Source organism: Aquarana catesbeiana, linkage group LG12, assembly GCF_042186555.1.
Source record: "Aquarana catesbeiana isolate 2022-GZ linkage group LG12, ASM4218655v1, whole genome shotgun sequence".
Lineage (NCBI taxonomy): Eukaryota > Metazoa > Chordata > Amphibia > Anura > Ranidae > Aquarana > Aquarana catesbeiana.
Window position 1 is genome coordinate 46,503,260 of NC_133335.1, and position 21,188 is coordinate 46,524,447.

The 21,188-nt window shown below is 44.8% G+C and overlaps 1 protein-coding gene across 1 annotated transcript in view; it reads right to left on the reverse strand.

Annotated features, from left to right (window-relative positions):
• Window positions 1–21,188, reverse strand: part of MYO1D (myosin ID) — a 150,318-nt gene that overhangs the window by 46,777 nt on the left and 82,353 nt on the right. Inside the window, exons 7-14 of the mRNA XM_073607686.1 lie at window positions 20,056–20,151; window positions 18,459–18,575; window positions 12,661–12,864; window positions 12,389–12,534; window positions 10,377–10,491; window positions 10,061–10,231; window positions 5,782–5,852; window positions 5,548–5,622 (exon numbers count right to left, since the gene is read on the reverse strand). Of these exons, the coding sequence (XP_073463787.1) occupies window positions 5,548–5,622; window positions 5,782–5,852; window positions 10,061–10,231; window positions 10,377–10,491; window positions 12,389–12,534; window positions 12,661–12,864; window positions 18,459–18,575; window positions 20,056–20,151 (995 nt within the window). The remainder of the gene's footprint in view (window positions 1–5,547; window positions 5,623–5,781; window positions 5,853–10,060; window positions 10,232–10,376; window positions 10,492–12,388; window positions 12,535–12,660; window positions 12,865–18,458; window positions 18,576–20,055; window positions 20,152–21,188) is intronic.

A 21,188-nucleotide genomic window follows, 5' to 3' on the forward strand; every position in this document is an offset into this window, starting at 1 on the left:
CAGCAGATCTAACAGCCAATGCAGATGGATGCTGTTTAATTATGCGACCGCTGTTTTGTGTATCTGTCTTGGGTATCGTTGTGATTACTACCAATTGGTAACAGCAGTCACCTTGACACTGTACAAAGTGCTATTTCCAGTTAAGCTGGACATAAAAAAAAAACAGATTCCTCCATCCACACAATTGAGGTGGATGGAGGAATCTTTCCCCCTCCCATCCTGGGGATTATATTCTGACAGCAGCAGCCATTGCTGTCAGAGTACACTGTTCAGTGGCTGCACTTGATTGATCGCAGCTGTTGATTGATGTAAAATTTTCCAACATGCCCCTTCAGCCCCCGTTCACACTGGTGTGGCTTTGAAATTGTGCTACTTCAGCGCAATTTCAAAGCCGCACATCAGTGCAGTTTGTGCTGCCGATTTAATTGCAGCATGCGACTTTATTTAACAGACGTCTATGCAAGTCGCAAGGGAGTCTGCAAAAAGTAGTGCAGGAACCTTTTTCATAATCGCTGCGACATGAGTTGCGGCGATATGAACCGTTCCATTGCCGGCAACAGGGTGCATATTGTCATGGAACTGTCAAGTCGCATTGGTGTAAACTGGGGCTTAAAGTGGTTGTAAACCCTGTACTACCGCTTTTACCTACAGGTAAGCCTTTAATAAGGTTTACCTGTATGTACCGTGAATATCTCCTAAACTTGCGCGGTTTAGGAGATATTCACTGTATCCACATGTACCGACGTCATCAGCACATGTGCACTGAAGAAACTGCTCGCTTGTGCCGTTTCCTCAGCAGCTGTGCCAAGACCGGCGGCTCCCGTGCGCATGCGTGACGTCATTGCAGATCCGGCCAATCACAGCGCCAGAGCCCGTGAACCTGGGAATAACTCCGGGAGACATGTCACCGGTCACATTGGTGTACGGGGACCGCTGCAACAGCTTCGATCTAAGGTAAGTATTTCATAATGAGCTAGTATGTGACGCATACTAGCTCATTATGCCTTTGTCTTGGAGGTTGTTTTTTTTTTTTGTTTTGTATTTTTTTGGGAGTCAACCACTTTAAAGTATAACTAAAGGCAAAACTTTTTTTTTTAGGTTTGGATAGAGTGGAAAGGGATTAGAACACCTGCCAGGTTTTACTGCGGACTGTGCCCCTGTTAAGGAGATTCACCCTATTTGTCCTGTTTACCATTATCATTGGAAGTGAAAGTAAGGCCCCTTTCACACGAGGCGGACTCCGTTTCTACGGAGCCCGCCTCGGTCCGCCGGCTCAGCGGGAGATCAGTCTGTTGATCTCCGCTGAGCCGGCGGATGACAGGTCCCTCTCTGCTCACTGAGCGGGGAGGGGCTTGTCAGGCGCCGCTGCCGCCTATGGAGGGATCGGATGAAAACGGACAGCATGTCCGCTTTCATCAGATCTCACCCGATCCGATCGGCCAGCGACGGACCTGGACAAAGAGCCATCCGTCTGCTTTTAGCGGATCGGACCGGGTCGGATGTCAGCGGACATGTCTCAGCTGACATCCGACGCTCCATAGACTAACATGGAGCGCCCGTTCAGGTCCGCCGTCAAAACTGACAGGCGGACCTGAACGGTCCGACCGTGTGAAAGGGGCCTTAAAGAAAATCCCAAATTTTGGGTTGTCCCCAGAAAAGTAATAGAGGGGAAATCTTCCAATGGAGACGCTAGTTCTGGTGACCTGGGGGGTCCCCAAGGAATTCCCTTAATTTGCAGGCATTTCCTTTCACTTCCTGTTTGGCTATGGGACAGGAAGTAAAGGGAAATCTCCACAATGGGACACAGATGGTGAAAAAAAAAATCTGACAGGGGTTATAACCCTCCCTCACTCTATCCAAAATGAAAAAAAAAAAAATGTTTGCCCTTAGTTTTACTTTAAAGTTAACTGAACAATTGACATCTGACGAGCCCAATTGCCCATACAATGTTTGAAATCCAGCTGCTTCTTGCAGGACTGGCTGAATTTTGATCTGTGTATGGCCAGCTTTAGTGAAAACGGACCTATCATTTAGGCTGGGTTCACACTAGTGCTGGGTTCCCCGCATCCAATTCGCAATAGCAGAAGATTGTGACCTGTTCTCTATAGAGCCGGTTCACATATCCCTGCATCGGCTCCTCTGCGTCTTTTGGTCCGTGTCAGGTCCGAATTCACTCCCGCTGTGAGCCGCTGTATGTGAACCCAGCCTAAAACTCACATTATTCTAGGTATTCCAACAGTATATTTTTGGGGTAAAAGGGAATAAAAATGCTGATCTGAGCTCTATTATGTCACTTAGAGCCAAGCCAAAGATGACATGACTCTTACCTTCCAGGTGCATTGTCAGCATGTTACTACTACAAATCCATTGTTTAAACCAGAAACGCCTTTTTTAGTAAGATCAGAGGATCGTCAGGAAACAAACCCTGCTTATGAAACCAGCAAATATGGCTGCCCCCAGGTGCATATTAAATTCCCATTTGTATCTGGAACTAGATCTTTCCACCATTCTAAAGAGGGCGTCTAAACCAAAATATCCCATCTGCCCTTGTCTCCCTTGTCTCCTGTAAACCTCACCCCATTGAATGTATACATTTGTCTAATAGACTAAAGCTGGCCACACACTAGCAGAATTTTAAAAGCATTTGCTCAATCATTATTGTGGTCAAACTGATGTTTGTTTTCAACCACCATGATGACAAAACTCATAGGAGCAGGATGGAAATGTTTCTCCAATGAACACACTGTAACACTGAATGTGGTTTTCCTTCAGGAATGTCCATTCACTCCAAAATCCAAAATGTTAAAAGCAAAAGTTTTTTTGAAGTACAGTAAAACCTTGGATTGCGAGCATAATTCATTCCAGAAACATGCTTGTAATCCAAAGCACTTGTATATCAAAGCGAATTTCCCCATAAGAAATAATGGAACCTCAGATGATTCCTTTCACAACCATTTATTCATAAGTCCTTTAGTTTATAGTCCATATAAAAAAATTATAACAATGTGACCAGGTTGTGTAACCACAAAATGTCCATCCACAAATGGAAGCCTCCACAAGGAGATTAGAAGCAAAATCCAGCAGGAGCTACAGAGATATAAAAGAGAAGAGAGGTGCCTCTAAGTGTAGCAATAAGATTACATTTAATGAAGGTGCAACATTTAGAAACTCACATGGTTGATGATTAAAACAGGCACATCTAAGTATGCAGGCATCCGGGGTAAAGCTGTCCACATAGACCGTCCTCCGCACCGCCGGCTCTCAGCGCTGTCAGTCTGCAATTGTGACTGGGAAGACTACCCTGCAGTAGAGGCTTGAAGTGCTCGTGGAGTGCAGTGTGGAAGGGACAACTTCGATAGCGGTGTGGAGGATGGTCTATGTGGACAGCTTTACCCCGGATGCCTGCATAATTACATGTGCCTGTTTTATTCCTCAACCATGTGAGTTGCTAAATGTTGTACCTTCATTAAATGTAACCATATTGCTACACTTTGAGGCGCCCCTCTTTTCTTTTATACTCAGTTGTGACATGACACTACTCTTATATCAAGACATATAAAATAAAAAAATGTAGCACATAATGTGTGTGTATGTGATCAAAAACAAACTATTTCTAATTTGTACTTTAAAAAAAGATTGGTGGAACTTCAGCCTGATGGCCTGTGATAAACATAAAGTCAATGAATAAATGTTTATAAGTGAGATATAATGTCCCGCAACACAGGAAGGTGAATATACTCCGAAGTGTGGTGGTATTCAAATGATTGTCCGAAATGGAACTTCACAGGAACTGGACCATAACAGAGAGATGAGGCAATACTGGAAGGAATGATATGTAGAAAAACTCTTACCAGATCCCGTGGATTCCCATGTCAACGACAGGGAATCGCATGAGCAGTGTGCCACCCAGGGCGTGGAAAGGGACGTCCCGTCATTCGAATCCTCTAGGCTGGAAACGGCATGGATCTCCGGGGGCCGCCAGGCAGGTCCTCACAGCAAACAACCAGGATACGTATCAGGCGGGCAAAGACATCACTTGTGGAGCTGAAGTAGGCACTTGACCTCATTAGGAGGGTATGTGAAAAGAAAAAATATGCCTCCACATGGTGCAGATAAAAAAAGGGGGGTATTTTTATTTCTAAAAAACACCATTAACAATAAAAAACGTGATCACAATGCATTAAAATGAATGGGCAACTTGCCCCTGTTGAAGACCCGTAGGTCGAAACGCGTCAGAATCATATACCACCCTCCATGTTGCCCATTCATTTTAATGCATTGTGATCACGTTTTTTTATTGTTAATGGCGTTTTTTAGAAATAAAAATCCCCCCCTTTTTTATCTGCACCATTTGGAGGCATATTTTTTCTTTTCACATACCCTCCTAATGAGGTCAAGTGCCTACTTCAGCTCCACAAGTGACGTCTTTGCCCGCCTGATACATATCCTGGTTGTTTGCTGTGAGGACCTGCCTGGCGGCCCCCGGAGATCCATGCAGTTTCCAGCCTAGAGGATTCGAGTGACGGGACGTCCCTTTCCACGCCCTGGGTGGCACACTGCTAATGCGATTCCCTGTCGTTGACATGGGAATCCACGGGATCTGGTAAGAGTTTTTCTACATACCATTCCTTCCAGTATTGCCTCATCTCACTGTTATGGTCCAGTTTCTGTGAAGTTCCATTTCGGACAATCATTTGAATACCACCACACTTCGGAGTATATTCACCTTCCTGTGTTGCCGGACATTATATCTCACTTATAAACATTTATTCATTGACTTTATGTTTATCACAAGCCATCAGGCTGAAGTTCCACCAATCTTTTTTTGAAGTACAAATTAGAAATAGTTTGTTTTAGATCACATACACACACATTATGTGCTACATTTTTTATTTTATATATTCATTGTTTTTATCAGATTGTATGTAGCTGCTTCCCATGGTTTGCACTTGGTAGCGCAGTGTTTTCCATGCACTCTTTCACTTATATCAAGACATCACTTGTATATCAAGTCAAAATTTATTGAAACATTTTGCTTGTCTTGCAAAACACTCTCAAACCAAGTTACTCTCAAACCAAGGTTTTACTGTACTTTCAAATGTCATTAATCAAGTCATCGAATGCACTAATGAGAATTTTCAGACAAACGGTTTGCATGGTTGTGGGGGTCAAAAAGACTAAGGTTTTTCTTTTATGGTGGATCCTTCTCTAGCATTTTGGCTATTGAAGTACTTTTTTTTTAATTCTTTATTTTCAGCGACAAAATATACAATACCGCAGGAAAAACCAGGATGCCACGGTTTAATATGCATTCGATTGTAACGGGTCAGACATAACAGTGTCAAGTAGTCCAATAAACGGAATAGGCTACTCCACAGAAGGGGGTAATCCATGGAGAAGACAGCAAATCAGTATAAAGCAAGACAGGGATATGGAAGGATATTGAAGCATTTTACACTTCCGCTCTCTAAAATATTTGGCAAAGAAGAGTCATCAACCAATATTCATATTAATACATATAGCATATGTATAATAGGTTTGCCTCACCTGTTATACAGGAGTCTCTTGAAGTCCTGGAACAATGTGTCTTTGTTCTTATCAATAAATCCCACCACCGAGTAACTGTCAGGGAAAAGAAAATGGTGAGAACCAAAACGAGGAACCTGTGGAACCCATCAAATGCCAAGTTGATTTAACTGGCTACTCTGGAGAATAGGACTGTGCCATGTTATTAGACATTAGAATCTGACAGCAGGATTAGGGCGTCCTCCAGATACTCACACTACATCCCCAGCGTAGTGACGAATTCGGAAATCTCGGTCAAATTCCAGAGCTTTGTCTGTTGGAGTGACCTGCAGGGAACAGAATCAATAGTATGCTTTAAAGCTGAAGTTTAATCTGCTTAGATTTTGCCTTTTTCTTTCCCCTCCTTATCAACATGCTAATGCCATTTTTAAATAAATCCTTTCCGTTTTCATTACATACCATATTTTAATCATTGCTGCCATTGCTAGGTTTCTCTATGCAATGCAGGCAGATCATGGCTGGTGGGAGAGGCTAGCAGGGTGCTGTATATACACTATATTACCAAAAGTATTGGGACACCTGCTTTTACACACACACATGAACTTTAATGGCATCCCAGTCTTAGTCCGTAGGGGTTCAATATTGAGTTGGCCCACCCTTTGCACCTATGACAGCTTCAACTCTTCTGGGAAGGCTGTTCACAAGGTTTAGGAGTGTGTCTATGGGAATGTTTGACCATTCTTCCAGAAGCACATTTGTGACCTGGCTCACAGTCTCTGCTCTAATTCACTCCAAAGGTCTTCTATAGCAGTGGTCATCAACCCTGTCCTCAGGGCCCACTAACAGGACAGGTTTTATGTATTACCTTGGGGCAGATGCAGACTAGAATACTGCAATCACTGAGCAGCAAATGATATCACCTGTGATGTATTTCAGTTATCTTGCAAACCTCGCCTGTTAGTGGGCCCTGAGGACAGGGTTGATGACCACTATTCTATAGGGTTGAGGTCAAGACAGTCAAGTTCCTCCACCCCAAACTCGCTCATCCATGTCTTTATGGACCTTGCTTTGTACACTGGTCCAAATCATTTGGTGGTGGGGGATTATGGTTTAGGGTTGTTTTTCAGGGGTTGGGCATACCAAAACATTTTGGACAATTTCATGCTCCCAACTTTGCATGGACATGGATGAACAAGTTTGTGGTGGAGGAACTTGACTGGCCTGGATGGGCCAACTCAATATTGAACCCTATGGACTAAACCTGGGATTCCATTAAAGTTCACGTGTATGTAAAGACACTACCTGCCTGGAGTTTGCATGTTCTCCCTATGCCTGCATGGGTTTTCTCCAGGTATTCCGGTTTCCTCCAACACTCAAAAGACATGATGGTAGGTCAATTGGCTCCTGTCTAAATCGGCCCTAGTATGTGTATGTATGAATGTGAGTTAGGGACCTTAGATTGTAAGCTCCTTGAGGACAGGGACTGATGTGAATGTATAGCGTTGCGTAAATTGACGGCACTATACAAGTACTTGAAATAAATAAATGTAAAGGCGGGCGTCCCAGAGAGGGATTGTGCAAATAAAAAAGATTCTTGATGGGAAGGTGCCAGGAGTGGGCATTCCTAGGGTTAGGGTTAGGGCTTTATTCGCCTGCAGACTGCCCTTGGTAAAAAATTAAGTCAGCAATTCTGTTTTCACTTTGTATTATTTCTGCTTAGCCTTGCAATTTATGGCCCTCCAGTATATGTTGAAAACCAATTCCCAGAATGCTCTGAACTGCAGGTTGCTGAAGACTGGCCTTGTGTCCACTGAGTAATGTGGTCAAAAGGCATTATGTGTAGAATCTTAATAGCCAAAGCCCAGGTCACGGAATATAATGAGCCGCACATAACTATTCTGTCATTGACAAATTTAGGAGGAAAAAAAAAGGCCCAAGCATTCCACAGCTAGGTACTAAAGGCTAATGCTTCAAACCCCTGAATACCAATAGGGCTGCAGACCTCCTCAATCAGGCGACAGCAGTGTCCAATGTCTATTGGCTAGACATGACATCATCATTGAAAGCTGGATCTGCACACAGCTCCGGTGAGATCAACAGGGAACCTGGCTCCCTCTGCTGGACAATCCATATCACAAGCAGACAATGCAACGTGTCAGTGAAGCAATGTATCCACACAAATATATAAGAAAAATACCTTGTGAATAGGCAGTAAAACACAAAATGCAACTAGGGTTTGTAAAGTGCTATAAAATCTACTTTTGAGATTTCCTTTCATCAGTGTTATTTTTAAAGTTACTACTGGTAGCACCAGAGGCACCACGAAACCTGTGTGCAAAGGCCCTCAGATGCAAGTACAAAGAAGAGAAAAGGCAGAATTTGAGCCCATATCACGGGAGAGAGGTTATTCAATTGGCATAGAGGTAAAGGTCACCATAGGTATGGGTTGACCCAGGGCCGTTGATGAGGCTGTATAGCCGTCCTCGTGTACTGGGGGCTAAGGCCTCATCAGTTCAAAAGAGGGGCCCGGGCAGCTGCCGAGCAGGAGGGCCGACAGTACTGCCTTATTTCTGACACTCGTGACTTGTACAGCTGCGCTGCAGGGGGATCGGCTCTAGTATCTGCCCTCCCTGCTGGCTTTCACAGCAGTGCTGCCGTTTCCACCCCTCTCCCGCCGGCAGCTGTCACAGTTGCTTATGTTCTCAACCAAACTGTCAAGCCATTAAATGGTTGCAGTCTTAACTGATCATAACAGATCAAACAGAGGCTAAGATGGCAGCTTCCTTGGCTGTAAAAGGATAGGAGGGTGTACTTCCGCTTTAAAGGAGACTCCATAATGTTGCCCATTCAGGCAAAGTGACAGATTCTCTATAAAAACCCACCTCTGATTCTCTTATGCTCACTTTCTTTGCGCTTCCCAGCTGCTCCATTCCTCCGCAATCCTAACCCTGTGTAAAGTCGTGTTGGATGGTATCAGAGCTTACACAGGGTTGATGATGTCACTGTCTATCATGTGACAGTGTTCAGGCATGGAGATTGGCCACTAGGCCTCAAAGCTGCATTAGGGAGGTGGTCATATTTCCCACATACACGGAAGCACCAGATTCAGAGGAACAAGGGAGCTGGGGAATACTGGAAAGGTAAATATAAAGGGGGTGAGCTTCAAAGAGACTTCTGAATTCACCCTGAACTGTCTCTTTTATAGGCTTGGTTCACCTTAGGGACCATATTTCATGTTTCATCCATTGTTAAGATGCAGCATAAAAGTCACGCTCTCTAACCCCCCCCAACCTCACCCTGCCCGCCCACTTACCTGAACTGTGGGGTGCTACTCCCTGTTGCTTTCTGTTTGTGTCTGATTTTGGCATAGCTGAGTGGGCATATTTGGGAATGGAACGTCTACAATTCCCAACTCTCACCGCCGCAGAGGGACTCATGGATCTCAATAGAGCACAAATGCGGGGGTGACCCCCTTGTTTACTTCCTCCTGCCCTGTAATAGTAGATCCCTCACTCTGTACAGAGCTGGGGATGTAAACAATGTAGGAGCCTGTGCATTGTATCTGCGACACACTGATCACTGTTGCAATGCTCTGCAGGTCTTAATGCAAAAATGAATAAACGCACATTTTTTTCATTTATCAATGTGGGTGCATTGATTATTTTTTCAAAAGGTGTACTATGCCTTTAAGGAGAATAACTTACTGAGGATTTTTATAGTTTATCTGAGTGACTGAATGAAGCATAGCCTTCGTTACATATTGCAGACCTATGGGCATGTCCAACAAAGAGCTTGTTCTCTTCTTTGGGTATGCTCATCATACTTGGCATGCACACTTTGGGGTTGATTTACTAAAACTGGAGAGTGCAAAATCTGGTGCAGCTCTGCATATAAAAACCAATCAGCTTCCAGGTTTTTTGTCAAAGCTTAATTGAACAACATGAAATAAGAAGCTGATTGGCTGCACCAGATTTTGCACTCTTCAGTTTTAGTAAATCAACCCCAATGTCTATGTGAGTACTGAGTGTGATAATAGCATGGTCTATATTTCATTGGATAAAACAGATATTAGAAATGCCTGGAAGAGTAACTAACACCCCCACACATTCCTACTAGTGTAGTAGGCATGCTTCCTTACCTTCTTGCTGGTGTAGTGGGCATGCTTCCCTACCTTCCTGCTGGTGTAGTGGGCATGCTTCCCCACCTTCCTGCTGGAGTAGCGGGCATGCTTCGCTACCTTCCTGCTGGAGTAGTGGGCATGCTTCCCTACCTTCCTGCTGGAGTAGTGGGCATGCTTCCCTACCTTCCTGCTGGAGTAGTGGGCATGCTTCCTTACCTTACTGCTGGTGTAGCAGGCAGGCTTCCCTACCTTCCTGCTGGTGTAGGGGACATGCTTCCCTACCTTCCTGCTGAAGTAGTGGGCATGCTTCCCTACCTTCCTGCTGGAGTAGTGGGCATGCTTCCCTACCTTCCTGCTGGTGTAGGGGGCATGCTTCCCTACCTTCCTGCTGGAGTAGTGTGCATGCTTCCTTACCTTCCTGCTGGTGTAGTGGGCATGCTTTCCCAGTTGCTTATTCAGTGCATCCAGAAACATGGCATCTGTCACTTTCCCTACGTTCATACAAGCGTCATCCAACAAGGAGATGATCCCACGGTGTTGCTGCTCCACCAGATCCACAATGATCTGGTTGTTGAAATAATCTATCTGTAATAGAGTGCAGAAAAATTAAATGTTATCATGCTGATAAGCTATTTCACAAATCTTTCATCACAGTGGAATGAAGTGAGTCAATGGAACATGAAAGATGACATCACAGCAGCTTCACTGACTACATTCTCCCAATACTCACATGTTTCCAGGGAATCCCTTCTCTTTTATATTCTTCCTGCTCCTGCGTCAGAACGAGCTGGATGAACAACTGCTGTAGCTTTTCATTACAGTAATTAATGCAGAACTGCTCAAAGCTGAAAGAGTTAGGAAAAGTACTGTAATCAGAAAGAGATATTTCCAATTGAAGACTGCAAATAACTTGTTTTGGTACGGGTTACTTATGAAACAGGAAGACATTTCTAGGGGGGAAATTCCTCCCAGAAATCAATCAGCTGTCACTTTTTTAGTGCAGGACAGCAAGTGAAAGAATATGAGAAAATGCTGTGGTCAAGCAAGACACAGATCATTTGACAGGTGCTTTTTTTTTTAAAGTTAGGTCAAATTTAAGGACTTCGTTTTTAACTCTGAATGATACTGAATGTTGCAGTATTAGAACAGTTTAAAAAAAAAAAAAGATTAAAATGAATACAGAGGCAAATTCCTGGTGGGTTCTATTTAAGCTCTTCATCACAACAGTAGTACAGTCTTTTAGTGTGTTAGCCTACAACCATGCAAAAAGTTTGGAGTAAAGTCTTGCTCTTAATCAGCTAATGGAAGTTATTAAATATTCAAGCTTTTGGGACCCGCTCAGTCCCTTCCTCAGACTTTATACAATTGTAAAAAGACTAATGAAAGGACTTTTGGGTTTTGAACACTTGCATCTTTATTCATTTAAAATGGCCTTGACCTGTATGTGAAAATAAACTGGCAAAAATATGATTAGATATACTTACCTTTCCGTGATCAATCTAGGTGCAAAAAAAAAAAAACACTCAGCTTTCAGGGTTTGCCAAAAGATTGCATGTGGACAGAGAACTGATAACACATGCTTCGTAGCAGAATTCCATGGCACTCTAATGAGTAGCCAGAAGCGCTTGTGGGATTAAATTCCTTCCCACACGTTTCGTCACATCATGGCGTCGTCGGGCCATTCCCCTGACGACGTCATTGAGTGACAAACCGCGTAGGGCAGCACCTTATGTGACATCATCATAAAAAGCAGCTGCCGGCTGGATGATTGGGATTGTTTATGCTGAAGCTCTATTTTAATGCATGGTACCAAGGATTTATTTTGTAAGTGCAAGAATTATTTTTAAATTGAGCGTTTTGTGTTTTAACATATCTTACTACACTATAAGCCTTGGTCTCCTTCTCTCTTTCCTTGTTCTTTTAGTGGAATCTGGCTGGAGGTTGGAGCAGTCTTGCCTTATGATATTTAGGGAATTTAATCCCACCAGTGTTTATGGCTACTCATTAGAGAGCCATGGAACTCTGGTAAGAAGCATGTGTTCTCTGTTCCCAGTTCACATGGAATTTTCTGGCAAGCCCTGGAAGCTAAGAGGCGCGCAATACATTGTTGTGTTTATTCACGGTTGAGGACATTTTGCCTTTTTAGGCATTTTTAAGGTAATCTTATATATGGTTTACCTTCACTTTTAGCGCTGCACTTTTTTAGATTGTATATTTGTGTGAATTCTGTATCAGGAATTTTAGTGCTAGCGACTTCGATTTTTTTGCACTTGACCAATCAATCCAAGTGCAAAATTGTTTAATTTTAATTTATACTTTCCTTTCTGGCAGCTACTTTCTTGAAAAGCTGCTGCTTCACTGATCACCATTCTTTGCAAGTATTTAACTGGTTGCATGGGTCAAATACCGTTTTCCTTGCTGCTCATTATGGTTTCTCCCACCGGCTCATAAGTCCTATAGTGACATAGAAGCTGTCAGGAGAAACCACAAAGAGCAATGGGGGGGGGGGTTAGATTATTCACACACATGTGGGCAAATACTTGCAAAGAATAGTGGGCAGTAAAGTGGGCAGTAAAGTGGCAGCTTTCAAGAAATGGGTTGCCAGAAAGGTAAGTATACTGTAAGTAGTCATTGCTTTGTATGTTTTACCTCCAAGTGACCCTGTGCTGACAGTGTCACCGTATGTTAGCCAATAAATGGTATCACTTAAACTACAAGCTTTGCATCAGAAAGACACCTCACCTGTTATTGTCAAAGATCTCAAATCCATAGATGTCCAGCACACCAATCACTGTGTTTTTTCCGTGAAGAGCCGCGTCTTGTTTTTTCACATCAATCACGTCGTTGATACGATTGACAATCCAGCAGAACAGGCGTTCATAGATGGCCTGTGAGATGACAGAAAGGGAGTTACAGCCATCAATCATCCCAATAACAAATCTTCTTTGTTCATCTCAAAGCCACATCAGCAACTCATTCTATACATCTTTATAATTGAGTTAGCTACTTGGCACCTTAGCAAATGCATCTCGGCCATAACTGGCCTCCTTCTCGGTGTGCTGCTTGTCAATAACATCTCTGCCGGTGGCCACTGTCCTGAAGAGCAAAGCCTTCTCCAGCATATCAGCTTTTGAGCCCAGTAGGTCCGCCACTACGGAGACAACTTTACCATTCTCAATGATGGGGGTATCTCCATCCACAGTAAACTTCAAATTACCCTGGGAGAGGGAGAAGGAGAGAGAGACAGAGAGGGGTCATTAATGGCAGAGGAAAATTCATATCAGTCTTTAAAGTATTTTTCAGTGTTATTAATGAATAAGCACCATCAGTTGGTTTCTGGAATGTCCATTTTTTCATTGCATCACAGCATTAACAGTGATCAGTACAAAACATCTTGGGTCTGACAAGATGTTCTTGGGAGACCACAAGAACAAGTTAACATGAGCAGCATACTGTACAAACAGCAGACTGTTTTAAAGTAAAATGTCATCATGCAAAGAGAAACAGTTACCAGTATTTCTAATGATCGGAATCTGCACGCTTAAACTGTTAAATTAGTAAATCTTTACTTTTTTTGTACACTGAAGACAGGGAAGGACTGGGGGGGCATTTGCCCCTTGGGCCAGTACAAGTAAAATATTTGGGGCTTGTGTTCCTGAATGGAGAAACTATCAGACATCGATCAGAGAGGGACCAACAGCCAGCAACACATGGTGGGGACACATTCACACCTGCGATTACAGCACCTGGCAGAAGGTAGTCTTCAATCACTGATTTTCATTTGTGGCTCTGAGAGGTCATTTGACCAATTGCCAAGAACTGCAAAGGAAGCTGGTGCTGAAAGACCACAATAATCCATGTTCTTTATAACAAAATTCACCAGGCCTGAGAATCAGAGGCACCATGACACATGCTACATGGTACACTTTTTTTACCCGCAGACATTTGCCAATATCTTGAAAAGGCCACATTGATGTTCCTTAGCAGCTAAACTCACAATAGCGACCCCTTGGAAAAGGCCAGTGGTAGACCTGGTGGTGATGAAAAATAAATTGGCATGGATAATGATCAATGAAAAGATGGTCAAAATCCTGCAAGATACCTCCTCGAAGTTTGAGAGAGTTTGAGACCATTGGATCCATTATCTACACATTTCTTCTTCATAACTGAATAGTGGTGGTTGGTTATGGCCTTCGGACGAGCCTTGGTTCTTCTCCTGCTTTCTCCTCTACTTGGTGACAAAACAGTACCCTTTCACATGACATAGCTTGCAATTCATGATAATCATCTCGCCAATATTAGGTACTTGCTTTGAAAAGGGGGGCATACCCCGATCTACCTTCTGAGTGTCCTACTCGTAGGCTTGGAGAACATCCATATTATTCTGATGTTTATGATTGCCTTGTTTCTTGATTTGAGTGATGGAAATCTGTATCTACCATTTGTGCCTTTTCTGTATGTTGAGTTTGATAATATCTTCTGTCTGCGTTGTGGGACTACTATTTACAGTATATTCTTTACTTAAAGAATGACTAACTCTTTTTTCATGGTTGCAAAACTTTAATAAACATATTGAAACAGAAAAGGCCACATGGCTGCCTTTCTCTCTTGACTCAAAAACCTGTCATATGAGAAAAGCGCTTTCAGGAGTACATGTAAGAAACTGAAGCCTTGTACACACTACCCAGAAGGTTGAACGAAAAAAACCTGTCAGCTCTGGACGGAGCCGCTGCACTTGAGTCGGCGTTTGTATAGCCATCTCCCCCGCTGAGCTGTTGTGTTCTGACCAGGGGCGGATCCAGGGGGGGGGCAACGGGGCAATTGCCCCCTCCGAGAAATGCGGGTGAGTGAGCCGGCGGGCGGCTCCGTAATTGAGAGAGCCGCCGAGCGGCTCGGCGGCTCCATAGGTGAAAGAGCCGCCGGGCGGCTCCGTAGAGACAGACAGCGGCATTGTTAGGTGGGTGCGGGGGTGTGCGGTCCGCACCCGGGTGACACCCGCCAGAGGGGTGACACCCGTAGGTAGCGGCACGCACCGCTAACACCGCCCGCTGACCTGATCTGCTTCTCAGGTCTTGCGCTGTGTCCCTCAGCGCAGCGGACTGAAGCCGCCTCCCCCTCCTCTCTGTTTACATTCACACAGGAGGAGGAGGAGCCCGAGGGACACACACGGCTGTGTGTATCTTCCGGTCCGCGCTGTTCTGAGGTCTGTATTAATGGGGGGCTCTGCACTGAGGGGGATTCTATACCAATGGGGGGCTCTGCACTGAGGGGGATTCTATACTAATGGGGGCTCTGCACTGAGGGGGATTCTATACCAATGGGGGGCTCTGCACTGAGGGGGATTCTATACTAATGGGGGCTCTGCACTGAGGGGGATTCTATACTAATGGGGGGCTCTGCACTGAGGGGGATTCTATACTAATGGGGGCTCTGCACTGAGGGGGATTCTATACCAATGGGGGGCTCTGCACTGAGGGGGATTCTGTACCAATGGGGGGCTCTGCACTAAGGGGGATTCTGTACTAATGGGGGGCTCTGCACTGAGGGGGATTCTGTACCAATGGGGGGCTCTGCACTGAGGGGGATTCTGTACCAATTAGGGGCTCTGCACTGAGGGGGATTCTATACCAATGGGGGGCTCTGCACTGAGAGGGATTCTGTACCAGTGGGGGGCTCTGCACTGAGGGGGATTCTATACTAATGGGGGCTCTGCACTGAGGGGGATTCTGTACCAATGGGGGGCTCTGCACTGAAGGGGATTCTGTACCAATGGGGGGCTCTGCACTGAGGGGGATTCTGTACTAATGGGGGGGTCTGCACTAAGGGGGATTCTATACTAATGGGGGGCTCTGCACTGAGGGGGATTCTGTACCAATGGGGGGCTCTGCACTGAGGGGGATTCTGTACCAATGGGGGGCTCTGCACTGAGGGGGGTTCTGTACCAATGGGGGGCTCTGCACTGAGGGGGGTTCTGTACCAATGGGGGGCTCTGCACTGAGGGGGATTCTGTACCAATGGGGGGCTCTGCACTGAGGGGGATTCTGTACCAATGGGGGGCTCTGCACTGAGGGGGATTCTGTACCAATGGGGGGCTCTGCACTGAGGGGGATTCTATACAAATAGGGGCCCTGCACTGAGGGGGATTCTATATTAATGGGGGTTCTGCACTGAGGGGGATCTATACTAATGGGGGCTCTGCACTGAGGGGGATTCTATACAAATGGGGGGCTCTGCACTGAGGGGGAGCTATACTAAAGGGGGCTCTGCACTGAGGGGGATTCTATACAAATGGGGGGCTCTGCACTGAGGGGGAGCTATACTAAAGGGGGCTCTGCACTGAGGGGGATTCTATACAAATGGGGGGCTCTGCACTGAGGGGGATTCTATATTAATGGGGGTTCTGCACTGAGGGGGATCTATACTAATGGGGGCTCTGCACTGAGGGGGGATTCTATACAAATGGGGGGCTCTGCACTGAGGGGGATTCTATATTAATGGGGGTTCTGCACTGAGGGGGATCTATACTAATGGGGGCTCTGCACTGAGGGGGATTCTATACAAATGGGGGGCTCTGCACTGAGGGGGAGCTATACTAAAGGGGGCTCTGCACTGAGGGGGATTCTATACAAATGGGGGGCTCTGCACTGAGGGGGAGCTATACTAAAGGGGGCTCTGCACTGAGGGGGATTCTATACAAATGGGGGGCTCTGCACTGAGGGGGATTCTATATTAATGGGGGTTCTGCACTGAGGGGGATCTATACTAATGGGGGCTCTGCACTGAGGGGGGATTCTATACTAATGGGGGGCTCTGCACTGAGGGGGGATTCTATACTAATGGGGATTACAACATCTCTCTGCTGCCTGTCTCTGGGACACACGAGACCACCTTAGCAGGTGGCAAGTGACAATCTTCATCTGGTGACAGGCGACGTGGCAAGAGACAATCCGCAACATGTGGCAGGTGACGTGGCAAGTGTCAATCTGCATCTGGTGACAGGTGACGTGGCAAGTGACACACTCGGGGCTCCCACTGATTCTGCATTATGGTGAGTTAAACTATTTAATTTTTTATAACAATGTAATAATAGTAATAATGCGCTTCAATCATCCTGACACCATAACAACCATGGTGCCGTGATGATTGAAGCGCCAACACCAGCCATTTCCCCGATAGATGTACCCCAAAAAAATATATTTTCTGGCAGTGCCCCTCCCGAGACTAGACTCTGGATCCGCCCCTGGTTCTGACAGGGGGATGGCCCTGCAGTAAATTGGACTTTTTTTTTGCATTTTTTTGGACTGACAGAATTTACATGAACAGGTTGTGTCAGACTTCTCGCCAACTCTGCACATATATTTTTGTGCAAAACCTGTACTAATACTTAGAGTTTAACATTGGCCTGAACTTGAAAATTTAAGATTTCTTTATAGGAAACATTGAGTTAGAAGTACCCTGAAACTTTACAGTTTTAATGATGATTGGGATGACATATGGAGCTTCCCTTTCAGATTCCTGGTCTCCTTGAGAGACTGACTAATCCAGTTCAAGATGGTCCATTGCGCATATTTTACCCCACAAAGATTACACAAAATAAAACCCGCCTCCCCCCCAGGGTGCTGGCGTTGTGGAACAATACCTGGTGACTTTACTCATGTTTTTTGGACCTGCCCGGCCATTGTCGACTATTGGAAGGAGATACTAAATGTCAAAACACAGGTCACCACCATACCGCTCCAACCCTCCATAGCAATATGTATATTGGGCCTGATGGAACACTCGTCATGACCAGTGTATGTTGTTTTTCTGTTAAATGTTTTAAAACTCAATAAACAGATTTGCAAAACAAAAAAAGAAAATTTACCGTTTGCCTTGGATTCCTTCTGAAAAATACCAGTGCACTTTCTATGCCTAGCCAGTTTTGTACCTTGAGCCTCACAGATGTGCTGTACATCTCTAGTGTGAGATCATCAAAGGTACTGCTGTCTCTGATTGCTAGTATCAGGAGATTTGGAGTGAGTAATTTTTGGGGATGTTATACTGTACTGTTCATCGTTCTCCTTGCTGGAGAGAAAGCTGTACCTGAGGACCTGCAGTGCAAGGATCTCCGTGCTTTTGCTTCATGAAATTTGCAGATCTGTGCTTTCTGAACCTCTCCTGCTGGTAGTTGATTATTAGTCAATCAGTCTTCAGATCACTAGTCATCAGAGGGTTGCTCTAGATGAGGAAGCAAAGCTCCATCTTGAGTAAGATGGCTGCCTCCACACGCAGACACATTGAGGGACTGGACATGGTAAGTCAGTACTGGGGAAAGGCTCGGCAGCGGGGATACTATGATACCAAAGGCAACACTTTGAACCAGTCCTTTGTCCTCTGTGTGCTTTTTGTGGGCACAATTTCCAGAAATCAGTTCCCCTTTATGCTTAGAGTTGCTAAAAAATTCTTGTTAAGGATGACGGTAAAGGGCAGCCTAGACTTGACAAGCTTCTGTGAAATTCTAACCTGTTTGGATGAATAATATGAGAGCCAGACAGACCGACGTACAGCTCTAGAATGTCTGATGTTTTACGCCTTACAACAAATCAGCACACATGTTTTGGCCCAGAGAGAATACCAGCACATCATATTTTTTTCTGCACTAGGTATGGCTATTTACACAGCTGAGGGTGAGGGCTGCCAAGCTTCTTGGGCAAAGTCTGCCTTAAAATACCACTGCTAACAGCTGGTGAAAGTGGAAAACACAAGATTGTCTGTGCTATGACCCCCCTCTTACCAGGTCAATGGACATGCCGCATGTTTCACACCTACTCACCAGATGTAGAATAGTAGCCAGGATTTTATGGACAGTCTGGAGCTCCTCTGGTTTAAATCCAATCACTTTCATCGCCTCTGAAACCTCTTTGAACTCAGCTGCATCATTAATGTTAGACTGGATGAGAAACAAAGAAAGAACCAGATCAAAATAGAATAGAAATATGAGACTTGACTTGGACCTAAAATCTAATAGTACCTAATCTGGCGTGTACAGTGCGGTGAAAAGCTTACAGATAATATCTTGCCACTGCCCCAGACTCAGTACAGCTGAAGGTGTCAGAATTGCTTGTCCATAAGCTGAAAATGTTCGTAGTCAGGGTCATTGAATGTGTGACAGCCGACACATGACATGGTCCCATTCCAGCAGCTACATTTGGACTATGCAAGAAGCACTGGTTGGTATCTGTAAACTTTTTACAGCATGTTACAGAATAGGGCTTTGTGGAGGTGACATGATCTCAGAGTTCAGTTCCATTTTAACCACTTAAGGACCAGCCGCTGCAGTTATACTGCAGCAGGATGGCTCCCCTGAGCGAATCGCCGCCATGGTACACGACGCCGGAGCCGATGCACATGGCCGGCGATTGCAATGCCCGCTGGCCACCCGCGATCACTCCTGACAGAGACAGAACGTAGATCTGTCAATGTAAACAGACAGATCTCAGGTCTGTCAGGGGAGGAGAGACAGATCTGCTGCTCCTAAAGATTAGGAACAGCGATCGGTCTCCTCCTCCAGGCAGTCCAATCCCCCTACACACATGAGGGAACACATTTAACCCCTTTATGGTAACCCCTTCCCTGCCAGTCACATTTATACAGTAATCAGTGGCTATCTTTAGCTCTGTTCGCTGTATACATGTCAGCGGTCCCGATCTGTCCGCCGCAATGTTGCAGTCCCACTAAAAATCTCTGATTGCCGCCATTACTAGTAAAAAAAAAAAAAAAAAATTATAATAAAAATGTCATAAATCTATCCCCTATTTTGTAGACGATATAACTTTTGCGCAAACCAATCAATATACGCTTATTGCGATTTTTTTTTTACCATAAATATGTAGAAGAATATATATTGGTCTAAAACTGATGAAGAAATTCGTTTTTTATTAATTTTTTTGGATATTTATTATAGCAAAAAGTAAAAAAAAATAGTTTTTTTCCAAAATTGTCGCTCTTTTTTTGTTTATAGCACAAAAAGGACGTTAATTTTGTTTGGGTACAGCGCCCCCAGACTGCGCAATTGTCAGTTAAAGCGATACAGTGCCGTATTGCAAATAATGGCCTGGTCATTAAGGGGGCAAATCCTTCTGGTCCTTTAAGTGGTCCTTAAGAATCCATCCATCTAGAATGTAGTACTCCGTAATTGAAAAGATGATGTGAAACTAGATAAGTCTTCATGAGGCCGCAGCAAAACTTCAACTGTGTTTCCAGCTGCTGCCATTACAGGGGGATCTCCCTCTCTTTTATTTGTTTGTAATAAGAAAAAGGGAGACTGCGTATGCCAAACCCCTAAGGAACATTTGCAGGACCTTGCTACAAAGAATTACGGCTGTTCATAATTAATGGGTAATATTTAGTTTAAACAGAACAGAACTCACCTTGACTCCTGCCAAGCTGCGGGTGTAAGTGTAGGAAGAGATATCCTTCTGGAGATGAAGAGAACGTAGGGTCTGCTCTGGTGCTCCCAAGAGTAACTATGAAAAGACATATGAATACAATTAATCCTAACATATTAGTGTGCCCAAAACAATAATCAGAAACAACATGCCTCTAGTGAACACAAAGTTTATACAGTATCTTAAAAATAAAAGAATGGCAAATGTGGGATCCTGCTCTTAAACAGTTATATTTAGGCTTTTAATCTGTGCTCTGGAAACAAGTAAAATAATTTAATTGTCTGCTATTACCACCTTTAAAGTGGTTGTAAACCCTTACAGACCACTTTTACCTACAGGTAAGCCTAGATTAAGGCTTACCTGTAGGTGCAAGAAATATCTCCTAAACCTACACGGTTTAGGAGATATTTGCAAAAGACAGGCACCGATGTCTACGGCGCACGCGCAGTAGACAACGGGGCGCAGGCGCACCGAGCATGCCGTTTCTAACGGCGATCGTGTCGTTAGTGGCGGCTCCTGCGCATGCACGAGAGTGACGTCATCGCGGCTCCAGCCAATTACAGCGCCGGAGCCGCGATACCCGGAAGGAAGATGGACGCTTCGTGGAAGAGGGGACAGCAGTGACATCGCAGGCTCCTGTGTCAGATAAGTGACACATAATGGGCTACTATGCGATGCATAGTAGCCCATTATGCTTTACCTTTGCAGGGAAACCAAGAGGAAGTAAAACCCATTAGGGTTTACTTCCTCTTTAAAGTTATTATTATATTTTTTTTTAAATAACAAACATGTTATACTTACCTGCTCTGCGCAATGGTTTTGCACAGTGCGACCACGAACCCCCTTTTCTAGGGTCCACCTCCAACACTCTCGACTCCTCCTCCCTTCTGAGGGTTCTCATTGCTAGCTGCTTGCTATGGGGGCACTCGTATGAGCTTAATCCTGAGCCTGGCTGTGTGCGTCTATAGACACACAGTGCAGCATGGCCCCTACCCCTGCTAGGCACAGTGCTGGATCAATACAGGACTCAGGTAAGTGTTATGGAGGGGGGCTGGGTGCACTGGTATTGAAAGGTTTTCTGAATGAAGGCAAAAAAAAAAACTTCCAAGATCAGC